The following is a 12,175-nucleotide window of genomic DNA, read 5'->3' as shown; positions in this document are numbered from 1 at the left end:
TGAGCAGTTTTCACGCCATAATTATGAATTACAGACAACACCCGATAGCTCAGCGGTAGAGCACTTGACGTAGAAAGTCAGGGGTCGTGAATTCGAGCCTCGCTCGGGTCGGTTATTTTCCCGCACTCTCTATTAATTATGAATTAGTTAGGAAAAGCCAGAATGAGAGAATTTTGATGCCAAGTGCAACCAGCATACAGTTGGCACCAATGCTGCAATATATATCTTCAAAAACGATGTACATGGACTTTAGAGATCGTGTTCTTTGTATGCCTTTTAATCCAATATTCTGCGCCTTAAATTTTTGAAGATAGAGTCGCGTCGCCCCTTATGGAACGATTTGATTTTTTGATGAATTCTGACTGTGCAATGATAAAAATAAATATGAAGGAGTTTAGGTTTGTTTATCTTCAAAAAACGCGCGAAATTATTTTGCTGACGACATTACTTTATTTCTTTGCCAATTATTGTCGTTTCATTTTGTTCTTAAAAGCTAGGAGAATATTTTAAAAGTAAGCGGAATGTAAACGAAAAAGTTGTCATTAGACCTTCGACCCTCCTTTTTTCCTGCACCTCAACTGTCTTGGTCATTCCCTCGGTCGGTTTTTTAGCTAAAACAAAACCAACCCCCACAACGTGTTTCTTCCTCTCCCAAAAACAAATATTCGTTGAAAACCAAACAATAGATTGCACAATTTTCATTCACCGGGATTTTTTATCAGGAGCACTTTCATTGGCCTAGTGGCTTCTTCGATGGAACGGCGGGCTTCCTGTTGTGATTCTCAACAATTCATCAGTGGCTGAACGTGTGACACGTGATCAGGTCTCATTCATGTAAGAAAATCAAACTGGGGGATAACTTTTTTTCTTTACTCTGAATTTGAAAACAAATGGCTCAACGAAAGTCTGATTTGATACTGACGAATGACAAAGGTAGAAGGAAAGAAGGCAGATGATAATTCCCGGTTTTTCTCCATTGTGCGCTTTTCTGCATGCCCAAATTTGAGTCGTTCCATAAGGGGCGATGGCCTAAGTTTTTCACGAAGAAAAGTAGCCTATAGTAATGTTGCTCGTGCAGAAAGAGAGAAAAGCCGATAAGACTGTCTTTACACAAGCATGTAGATTATACAGCAAAGAATGTGCTTGTAGTACTTTTATTTTATTAGGAAGTACCAAAAAGCCGAGAAAACAATTTTTACTGAAATCGTTCCATAAGGGGCGACGTGACTCTAGTATTTCCAACTGGTAGAGACAAATACAAATATGAAGATTAAGAGTTGAGAGAAAGATACCGCTACATAAAGAAGATTTCATGGTGTAAAGTCACAAATTCTCAAAATATCTTTATGACTTCATCACATTGAAACTAAATTGTGCTGATAAGATGTCTGAAATCTCATATATCATTCGCTCGTGCGAATCTCCATTTTTATGAGTGTGTAATTGGATGTCTTGAAACTATTGAATATCTTTCCTTGGATATCTTGGAAACAAAGTAACGATGACTATTACACATGAACGATGCCCATCTTATGCTGCTAAAATGTAGCGGTGACAGTAAAGAGAGAGTCATCTATAAAATACAAAGGACTCTGGGATGTGCTGCTATGATGTCTCCATAGAAACAAGTCGAACTTGTGATAGGAATGATTAAAGCACACAAAGAACGAGTATTATCATGAAAAACTAGCATTTGTGTAAATATGTAAGCAGCAGATCAAAAGGCTTTCCAATAGTTGTAATGCTAATTTTGTTAATTTTTGATAATAAAGGACCAATAATGAATCATATACACAGCGAACTTGTGCTGTCTATAAAAAGATTCTATGGTGCAACAATTTAAAAACCTTTTGCAAAAGATTGAATTTTCTTGTTTTGGTCTTTGAAGTCTTCAAAGTTCTCAATAAATACAGTACCCACAATAGAGTATTGTTTAATATGAATGGTATACCAGAATCTGTAATAGTTTCCGGCTCAAACAACCCTCGTGCAGACGAGAAATTTTCATGAGCAGCGTTTTCTTTGCAAAGCATTTAGCTCCTGTAGAAATACATCCTGTAGAATGGGTCAAATCGTGTGAAGCGTACATGCTCAAAAGCTTATACGAGAAACTAGGATACCAGCTAGTGATCTCTATCTTTTCGTTGTTTTTGAAGCTTCTGTTGTAATGTAAAAGTTTGTTGTCCATTTATGAGTTTTTTTGCCTCAAATCTTTGGAGCAAAGAAAGTACTGCCTTTACTTGGTAAATCTACAGGCGAGTCAAAAAACATGCAACCCATCTACAAGAAAAAACTTGTCACGAAATTTTTCCATCAAAATTTGCTCGTTTAAATGGGGATTTATACACATACTTAACTTAACTTTTTAAAAACCTGTGTTCATACCTGAAAAATAATAATTCACATGCTTCCACGTGTAGAACAAAAGTCACCACGTGTAGAACAAGCATTTTAAGACACTATTTCCCGACGCATTTTGATAGACCTATTTTTACGTACACTATTGTCAACGTAAGACAAATTCTGAATTTTTTTTTCGGATCGTTAACGCGCCGCAGAGCCTATTGCTTACTCGAAAAGGTTGACTGACAGTACATAGTGTCTGTAAAGCACTTTATGCCATTTTAGAAAAAGAAATCGTTCCATATTTTTACAAAAACCTTTTTTTCTCCAAAACTGTTCTCTACTGTATTAGTATGATAACTCTTGTTCCTAGTTGAAGTTTATTTGATATTTTCGTGCAGGAGCAAATTCATTTATGAAGACATGGAAAATCTAAGATAATGATTAAAAGAACTCCTGATTTTATATCAAATGAGTCACATAATATTGGAATTAACTGTTGTTTATGCCAATGATTAGCTATTTTATCATTTAAACCCTTTTATATAATGATCCATTGCTGGATGTCTTCAGTTGAAATTATTTAAAAGACCATATTCGATGTTCAATCTTCAATGCCCTTTTTAAACAAATCTAAAACATGCTTATTAAAACACATGAACAATATTTTAACAAGTTTCAGTTCAATGACAGAAACTATGCAATGGCTACAGTGCCTTGTTTCTTTACAACTCTCTCTTGATGATAATGAATAGCATCTTGTGGCGTCTCAGTTTTTTGCGACAATGCCTATGAAAATTCATTACTTCTCAACATTACTTCTCAAATTCATTATTCAATCTTCATCTATACGTCATCGCTACCCGGTCCTTGATATACTTAATCCGAAATACAGGGAAACAGGAGTCTGAATGAATAAACCCTAAGTAAAAAACTCGTTAGGTAATCCCTCGATGTATGTTAATTCAATTGAGACATTTTAGGTTAATTGATTAGCACTTCTTTAGCAAACAAAATGTTCCAATTGTGCGTTTCAAAAATCAATAACTGTTTGGTTAGCTTGAAGGAGAAGCAAGAGAATGAATAACATTTCAAAATTCCATTAACGATTTTGAAGTAATTTTTGAATTGATTTAACAGCGCATTAACTTGTGTTTATATTATCATGGAATGTTTGAGGAATGAAAGGTATAAATGATGCTGTTGGAAGTTGGATGAGCCACATTTGCATCGATCGTTTCTCTTGAAGTTGGTGTTGCAGGACCTCTTTTCCAGGTTAGTGTACTTTAACTCAGCATATTCTATCTCAGTTAACTCTATGAGCTGAGAACAATGAAAGTATTTACAGTCTTTATGTCTAGTTCAACTCTGAACCAACGGAACTCATTATGGCCCTGAAGAGAAAGAATCACTTCAAATCTATTCCCAGTCTATCAAATTATCTTTTATGCAAACCGAGACTTATATTTCTGGGTTCCCAACTCATCCCTGACTTTGGTGCACATAGACAATTTGAATTTTCCTTTTCTGTTTGCCATCCTTCTGTAATGTAATTGGAATATTTTGCAATCAAGCTCTACATTACCGGAGAAGCAAGCAGCTATTTTAACGAATGAGGGTTATTGCCAATATATAAAAAGCTTACAAGTCTATTTAATTTTGTTTTTTGATAGTAGTATAATTTAAGTAAGCCATTCAATGTGTTAGACTCTTGCTAAATCCTATTTGCATGTGATTGTGCATTATTAAAAATGCAAAAAATGAGTGTCATCACAAAGTATAATAAGGTGCAAACTCTTTTTTTGGTTAGTTTATTTCAAATGGATGCTTTCATTAAGCAAAATGAAGTCTCGTGAAGCACAAATCGGCAATCATTCAAATTATTTATCACATATCAACTGAATTCCATTACACGAGCAGAATCAAGAGATATTCCGTGATTTTTTTTCAGTTCCAAGAATGAATTACTCATTTCTGCTGAGCCTTTTGGCGTGTGTCTTGTTCGCAAGCACTGCATCAGCTGATTGCGATGGAGCTCTCCCAAGTGATGTAAGAATTTTGCAGTTATTACTGCAGACATTTGCCTGTTACTTTTTTGCTTCTTTAACTCTTGAGTGGTCCTAAATGGTGTACTTTTGATGCATAATGGCACCGTTTTTTAGTCAAATATTTTTCGAAAAGTTTGACAAAACTGTAGCAAGATATTCATAATGCAATGAAGATATTCTGATGGCCTTTTGAGCTGTGCATTTAAGAAATACATTCGCGTCAATAATATTTATATCCAGTTTTACAAATTCTCGAAACAAGAGCTCCTGGGACAATCTTGTAAGACGATGGAGCAAGGAATAGTTACACACTTGTTGATATATCTATAACTTGCAATGAGAAGATACATCTTGATTTACTTGGTACTTCAACATATATTAAACTGCTTTCTTGTCTTTTGGCCTTGTGCTCCAGCCACAGTAGAAATCAACCTTTAGAATTTCAATGCCTTTCTTCTGCTTGTGCTCTCTCCCTGGCACTTTATGTGCAGTTGAAATTAACAAACATTAAATACTACAATTTGATCAATAGAGGTCCAAAAATAAGGAGCTTTAGGAACTAGCACTGGACTGGAGTCATGTTCTTCATAAGAAAAGCAGGTACAGCTCGATTGAAAAGGGAGATATGGCTTGTGATAAATACAGTTTTGTTGTAGGTATGCAAACGCTTGGAAACCCTGGAAAAGAACATGAAAAGTCTCGCCACAAAGTCTGTGCTGTTAGTCACAAAAGCCGTTGCAACATCAGCCCAGAAAAACGCAGATCTGTTTGCCAAAACTATTGAGTTGATCAAAGATGCAAAGCCAAAACAGGGAAACGGAACCAATATCACAAAACTGATTGAAGGTTAGATATTATTTTTCAATATTGTTTTTTTATATTATTTATATTTTAATATTATTTTATAACTTGCATATTATTATAGCTATTATCAACAAGCAGTGAATTGATTTTTAAGGAACGCAGAGAAGGAAAAAATACTTTTTCCTTCGGTGATACAAAGTACTATAACAAATGTACTTATTGATCAACTTTTGTTATTTTTCTAACCAAATAATATTAATATATATATAAAAAATTTATGAAACCAATTTGCTTCTTCGTTGATTTTCAAGAAACTCGTTACCATTACATTGGACATTCCTCTTTTGAAAAATCTTCCATCCGAAAATCTATTTTCCTTTCATGGGTATTATTTTCTCAGACACATTGTCTTTGTTTAAGTTACTAAAAAAACATTCAGAGCAATAGTCGTTGAATTCAAAAAAGCCCAAAAAAATCTTGAGCACATAAAAGCCTATTTTGTCACAGTCTTCGTATAGAAGCTATAATCTATAATTCTTTGTAAAATCTATAAAAAATTGGAAGCTATGATCTATAATTCGTTGTAGAATTTATGAAATAATTAGAATAGAAAGGAAAAGCTTCAATAATTTTTCTAAAAATTTGTGTATTTTGATGTATAACACTTTAATAATTTCTATGAGGCTTAAGAATATGAATGCTAGAAGCAGAAGCATCAAATTTCGAATTTTTTGAAATTTTATTTCATTTAGATATCATTGCTACTTTTTGCCCATGTTTTCAAAACATGTAAATTCTTCCCCAAACATTAGCCTACTTTCTATATACTTTGTCTATTTACTGTCCTATTTTTTGGTTCTACAGAGGTTGAGCAAAAATTCAAAGCAATTGAAGGCTCCCGTACACAGATGACCAAGAATGCAATCATATCAATTCAGGGTGCAGCAGCAAAGATTGCCAACCTAATCGAAAAAATCATTGAAGATGCCGCAGATGGGGATCACTCTGGTAAGCTGTGGTATTATAGAAACATGGTTTGGTATTTAGATGATATCATGAACGATTCAAGGACTGTGGGATGCTTAGTCTCAGAATAATCCGATAAATGTTTTACGGGTATTGCTCTTTGTTTTAAGGGTGTGCAACCTAAAAAATTATAGTCTCTTTTATCTGTTATATGGTTCTCGGTGCCTGGAGACAGATCATCTAATCTCAGGGAATAAGGGACACAAAGGCTGACTTTGATAAGTGTGTATGGGTATTCAAGAAAGTTAGGTTGCAATCCAGAGGGATTATAATACTTTTCTCGTTCATAAGGATGTAATAGAAGAAAAAGCAGCCACTTCAGCAAGGTGATAATGCAGTTTGATTGTTCCATGTTTCAATCTTAATAAACGATTGAAAAGATAGTAGTGAAAAAAGTTGAGTAAACAACACAAACATTTGTCTGCTTTCTCCGAAAGAACCACGAACGACTTTGTCGAATCAACTTGCCTGTGTGATGATATTAACAATGTTTCTTGGTCAATTTCTATTCTATATGTAACTCTACTGAAAAAAGATATCTTAAGAGTAACACTGCAGCACACTGAAAAAGCGGTTTGGGTCTAACACAGGCTATTTTGATACTACCCGTTGCTTCTATTTCCCCCTGTTTTTCTTCTGTGCGACAACTGTAATGTATGGTTATGAACCTTATCTGGAGGTTCCATGATGACTGTTATAACAATATTTCGAAGGTGATGATCAGTCTCGTTATCATTTCAGATCTCGACAAATTGAAAAGGAGAATCAAGGTCGCAGTGACAGCTGCGCATCTGAAAATCAAGGGAGCCGCCTTCAGAGCGATTCGCAGCGTCCAGCAAAGTAATGCTATAATCGAGAGATATGTCGTAAACGTGTTGAAGAAACTTGGAATTTCTGAAGGTGAAGATTCAACCTTTTAGGATCCTGATTCGGTTACTACTTTTGGGAAATTTTTTAATTTGATTTGTTACAACAGTAACACAGGAAAGTTGTTACTTAGAAAAAGTTTGAATTAACTCCTTAAAATAGGTCTTTCAATAAAGATTAAAGAGCGGCAATTCTCGTAAGAGCTATTAAAATTGCAGCCATTTACATTAATGAATAAACTTGTAGATTTTAATAATATTTTTCCCTGTAAAAAAAATTTTGCCCATCAATGGACAATTCAAGTAGGAGACATTGCAAATGATATCGATAAAGTGAATTATTTTCCTTTAAACGTGGAGAACGAGACACTTGAAGATTTATAAAGATTTGCTTCTCTGCCTAACTGGCATTAGATAAGTTTATCGTGATCGAAGGATATCAAAAAGTGGAAGGCCACTATAGTGTATAAAGATATATCGAAGTTTTGGTTATGTTATGCTCTTTACCAGCCTTTCCGGTTTATTTATGTCCCTAAAAAGTATGTGAATCCTTCTTTAGTAGTATTATAAGCATCGAACTCAAAAGACAGCCAGCCAATCATAAAGCATAAATGTTGTTTAGAACCCGGTTTTAAACAGAGTTAATCACCCCTTTGATGCTATCATTTAACCTCGCTTTCACTTTCTGTCACGTGCAGGCTATCCTAGGACATCCGGGACATTTGTAGGTTTATAAGGGATGCACGAGTGCTACGCCCCCTCTGCAAGTTTTATGCATGCTGCAAACGGTTGTTTGCCGCTGCAGCAATGTTCAATTTTTGAGTCCCCTCCCACCCGCCTCTTTTTCTGTGTCTGCTTATTCTTCCAATCTGGCTATCATTCTTTTCCCGAAGACCTTTTCGTCTTACGGGCAGGTGCATCAGTCGGGAAAATGTTCCCAGTGGTGACACCGACCTTAAAAATCGGTATTCTCCAGGCAGTACAAGGGCTGGTGCACCTAGCAAGCCCACTTCCTGGAATAAGGTTTTTCTACATAGTTAGCCACTATCAGGCACTAAGTAATATTTCATTTCTTGGCAACCGTCTTTGGGGCAAATTGTTAATAATTTGAGATTGTAATTTAACTACATTACTATTCAAAAGGGTAGGGATTAACTTAAAGTACGATTGTTTTGCAGCTGGTGCCGCTGCATCGTTCGTTGATGCTGTAAGTGCGAAGGAGGACATGGAGCTTGCTGGTGCTGCAGAGAAAGAAATGGAGGCTGATTTTGACAGTATTGCAGATGGGGCCTATGATCTAGTAGCAGTTTCCAACGACAAAAATGTGAAACGAGGCCTCCTCCAAGACTGTGAGTAACTACGGCTCTTTACGTCAGTATGCGTAGAATTATCATCTCGGAAAACTTCTTTAAAGAATGAAAAATCATCCATTGGTTATGCCCCAAGTAAACCTCTCTATGAAAGGATTCAAAATCTCCAAAGAAATTCAAACATTCTTCGAGCAATAAATCCCCTCTTAGGTAAATTTTATGTATGCAGCAGTAACAAGGCGATAGAAAGTAAACTTTTTTGTCTGTTCACCGATAGTCTTGGCCGCTCGTTCGGTTAAAGCCTTATTATGCTTTACTTTTCTTGCACCTTATTTTCTGGGTTACACCTAGAGAAAATGATTATTGTTTTAATCAAAGGACGACCAAAGAAACAAGGTCTTTATTTTAAATTTCAATATCATACTGTCTGTTTAAGACAAGCAGGATACTTCTTCTTTTTGAAAAATCAATTATGGAAAATTCATAAATTATGGCAAAATGTACGATTTTTGCCGAACACGGTTTGTTATGTGAGAATGTGAGTAATGAGAGACTGGAATGAGAGTTTTTGTTGTTCTGACTAGTGAGCGAGAGAGAGAGAAGGAAGTTGAAGCGGAGATGAAGGCTGGATAGGTAGCAGAAGATGTTGTAACGTTAAGTTGGAGAATATTGAAGAAGAAGAGAAACTAAAATATTGTTTATATTTGCTTTCCTTCTTGCATGCTTCGTTACAGTTACTTTACTAGAACAGTGATCCAGAGAAGTATGGAAAGCTCTGTCCAAGAAAAAGTTTCCCAAAAATATGAAATGTCTCATAGAACCAGTCTCATAGAATGGGAACCAGTCTCATAGAATGGGAACCAGTCTCATAGAATGGGAACCAGTCTCATAGAATGGGAACCAGTCTCATAGAATGGGAACCAGTCTCATAGAATGGGAACCAGTCTCATAGAATGGGAACCAGTCTCATAGAATGGGAACCAGTCTCATAGAATGGGAACCAGTCTCATAGAATGGGAACCAGTCTCATAGAACATATGCCAACAGTAAACACTTTAATATATAAAACATCTCAGAAATGTCCAAGTTTCAAGTGACAGAGGAAAGAGGACTGGTTCCTAACGTATACTGTTGCCTGCAGCAGATTGTTAAAAGAATTATCTTAATTTTTTTGCTCCTAAACTATTGGTCCCTTAAAGTTCGTTGCTTTCTATAATCTGTTTCGGAATTTCGATGTAAGTTATAATTTTATGTGCCAATATTTGCATAGAAATTTGATGCTTTGTTTTTGGTTTTTTTTAATTGGTAACTTTATTAACTTTAATTTTCAAGAGATAATTTAGAAGTATCAAACAAATTTTATGACATACTTTTTTATAATATAATAACGATCGGCTTGTATTCAATTTCTAGTCTGGAACAGAATAAAATCAAAACTTGTGGCTCTTAAAGACATTATCATGGAAGAGATAAAAAAGGCAATCGCCATAATGTGGCCTCAGATAAAGGAAAAGCTCACTGAGGTTGTGCAAATCATCTTGAACACAGCAAAACAAGCCATCGTCAACATTGCTGGCCAGATGGTTCTGGTGACTGTCCCTTCATCTATCCTCTAACTGGATCAATAGATCTTAATCATTAAATCAAACTTTATCAAAAAAACAGCCACTTAATCATTTACGCGAAAAGTGAGTAGATCATAGACATATCTTGAAATTAAAAATTATCTGAATATTCAACCATTCGCGAATCTTTTTGCTTTTTACTGTTAAGGAGTATATGAAGACGCGGCGGGTGGAGAACAAGAGTCTAAAATGGGAGTATCCATAACGTTTTGTAAACGCATTGGTTCGACCGCTTTGATGCAGTGCGCACTTCGAATGACTGTGTACATGCTTGTTTTTGTTTACAGAGAGCCAAATCCGCTCGCTAGCCAATCAAATCAGCAGACTGTATCGCGCGTGCGCAAGCGAAAAAAGACTGAAGTCTTAAAATCTAACAGCTGCCAAAACAGACGGCAACTTAGGGCTAGACTTTGGAAGGCTGATTGGGCAATTCTTGACGTTTTTAGAAACAAATTAAGAGAGAAACAGTTCTTCCCTATCGATAAAGCGTTTTTTGAATAGGGAACTCTTTGTAATGCCTACCATGAAATAATCGTTTGATTTTCTTGGTAAAAAACATAGCAACATTTGCCATTTGAAATGAGGGAGGTTATAGCTTTTTGATTGTCATTTTTCCAACTTGTCATTTCTCCATTCTGATTTTAACAACAAATTAAATCGTTTTCTTTGAAAAGAAAAAGCTCCGTAGGCATATGGATCATGCGTACAGGGTCGCAGCTACTATGGCATGAGCTCCATCAAGCAATGGTGCCTTATGACATCATTACGTTTTTCCAGAGTCCAGAAAAGTTGTTAACCTTCCTCCAGACAAAAACATCCCAGAAGGCAAACCTTCCTCGCAAAACAATAGAAAGTGGGCGTGGCTTTGGTCTGTCATTGGAGCTTCTATTGTTTTTCGTGGACCTTCCTCCGGTCAGTGGCCGTGCGACCGTAATGTTTTCCTGACTTTGAGTTTTTCTTTTCTCTTTTCCTTTCCCCGTTTCAAAGACTTTAGCTCGAGAAAGCTTTTACGACACATTAATCAAAATCATATGATGGAATCAAAAAATATTTTGAAAAATCAATAAGGGAAAGATAAGCCTCAAATTGATTTAAAAAAAAAGATACATTGATTGAGGATTCGCTAAAGTAGTTTCCTCTTTCCTCTGGCAGGGGAAATCCTGCTAAAAAAACTTCAAGTATACATCTATAGCAATGAGACATGGTCTGAATATTGGGAGGTCTAAAAACACAAACACGAAGAATTATGTGCATAATTTCCCCCATTTCCAATTTTATATTTAACATATTCCGAATAATCGAATTTACATATATATGGGCATGAAAAGATTCAGCATATTGCTACAATGCGGGAGTTGAAATATATGTGTTCAATTTTTGACTAAATGTTTCAAAAATTCAAAAGTAATCAGAAGGATTACAAATGTCGCAACGAGGCTGGCCTCGTCTTTTACCAACAGATGTATTGAAACCATTGTCACTAATTATATGATAAAAAACCATTCTGGCATAAAATCTAACTTTAAGCTGTTTCCATCTTGACCAAGGCACAAACCTAGGCTTTATACAGACACCTGCTTGTGCGACATATTCATAGTGATTTCATTTGATAACCAAAGCCTTTTATTGGCGTGAATTTCAGGTGTATATTACAATGTTACCACGTGTAATTATTTTCATATCAAATAAATGGCTTAATAGGATTCTGTCTAGGCCATTGATTGGTTATTCCATTGTGGGCAACATATTCTGTTGCAAACTCACAATTTGCTTGTTTTAGAAGAAGAGATGCCATACTTTGATGAATAATTTAAAACACGAACAAATTTATAGAAATTCTATTTACAATAAAACTTATGTTATGTCGATTCCAAACAAAATTGTTTGTATAAAGTAAAATTTGTATAAAGTTGATTTTAAGCATTTCAGTAAGCAACTGAAAAGGAGTAAAAATGAACGAATCTAGTTTTTTATTCTATTCAGAAAAAAGAAATATGAAATCAAAGCAATCGGGTCAAGGTAGAGAAAACCTTTAATTCATAAGAGTGAGTATGTGGGTTGTTGAAATTTTACTTCAGCAAGAAAAACATAAAAAAAATTTTTATAGTGGTTTCTTGTCGATCATTGAAGACTAAGCAGCCTCGTTATCTTAA

General features: G+C 35.4%; 1 protein-coding gene across 1 annotated transcript; it reads left to right on the top strand.

The window, feature by feature from the left end:
* The first annotated feature begins 3,536 nt into the window (after positions 1–3,536).
* On the top strand, positions 3,537–10,136 carry LOC135689062 (uncharacterized). The gene is made up of 7 exons (XM_065206166.2): positions 3,537–3,618; positions 4,295–4,392; positions 5,048–5,237; positions 6,060–6,203; positions 6,963–7,121; positions 8,266–8,436; positions 9,811–10,136. Exons 2-7 carry the CDS (start codon positions 4,303–4,305, stop codon positions 10,011–10,013), a joined length of 957 nt encoding a protein of 318 aa, XP_065062238.2. The 5' UTR covers positions 3,537–3,618; positions 4,295–4,302; the 3' UTR covers positions 10,014–10,136.
* Positions 10,137–12,175: the final 2,039 nt, after the last annotated feature.

This window comes from Rhopilema esculentum, chromosome 9, assembly GCF_057945365.1.
Source record: "Rhopilema esculentum isolate cy_ngs chromosome 9, ASM5794536v1, whole genome shotgun sequence".
Lineage (NCBI taxonomy): Eukaryota > Metazoa > Cnidaria > Scyphozoa > Rhizostomeae > Rhizostomatidae > Rhopilema > Rhopilema esculentum.
Note: the sequence above shows the minus strand (reverse complement) of the source record. Positions and strands in the feature narration are given on the sequence as shown.

Excerpts from the sequence above, each read along its gene's own strand:
- LOC135689062 (XM_065206166.2), top strand. The coding sequence starts at position 4,303 with ATGAATTACTCATTTCTGCTGAGCCTTTTGGCGTGTGTCTTGTTCGCA. Across the intron at positions 7,122-8,265 it reads GAAACTTGGAATTTCTGAAG|CTGGTGCCGCTGCATCGTTC; the intron begins GTGAAGATTCAA and ends ATTGTTTTGCAG. Across the intron at positions 8,437-9,810 it reads ACGAGGCCTCCTCCAAGACT|TCTGGAACAGAATAAAATCA; the intron begins GTGAGTAACTAC and ends TTCAATTTCTAG.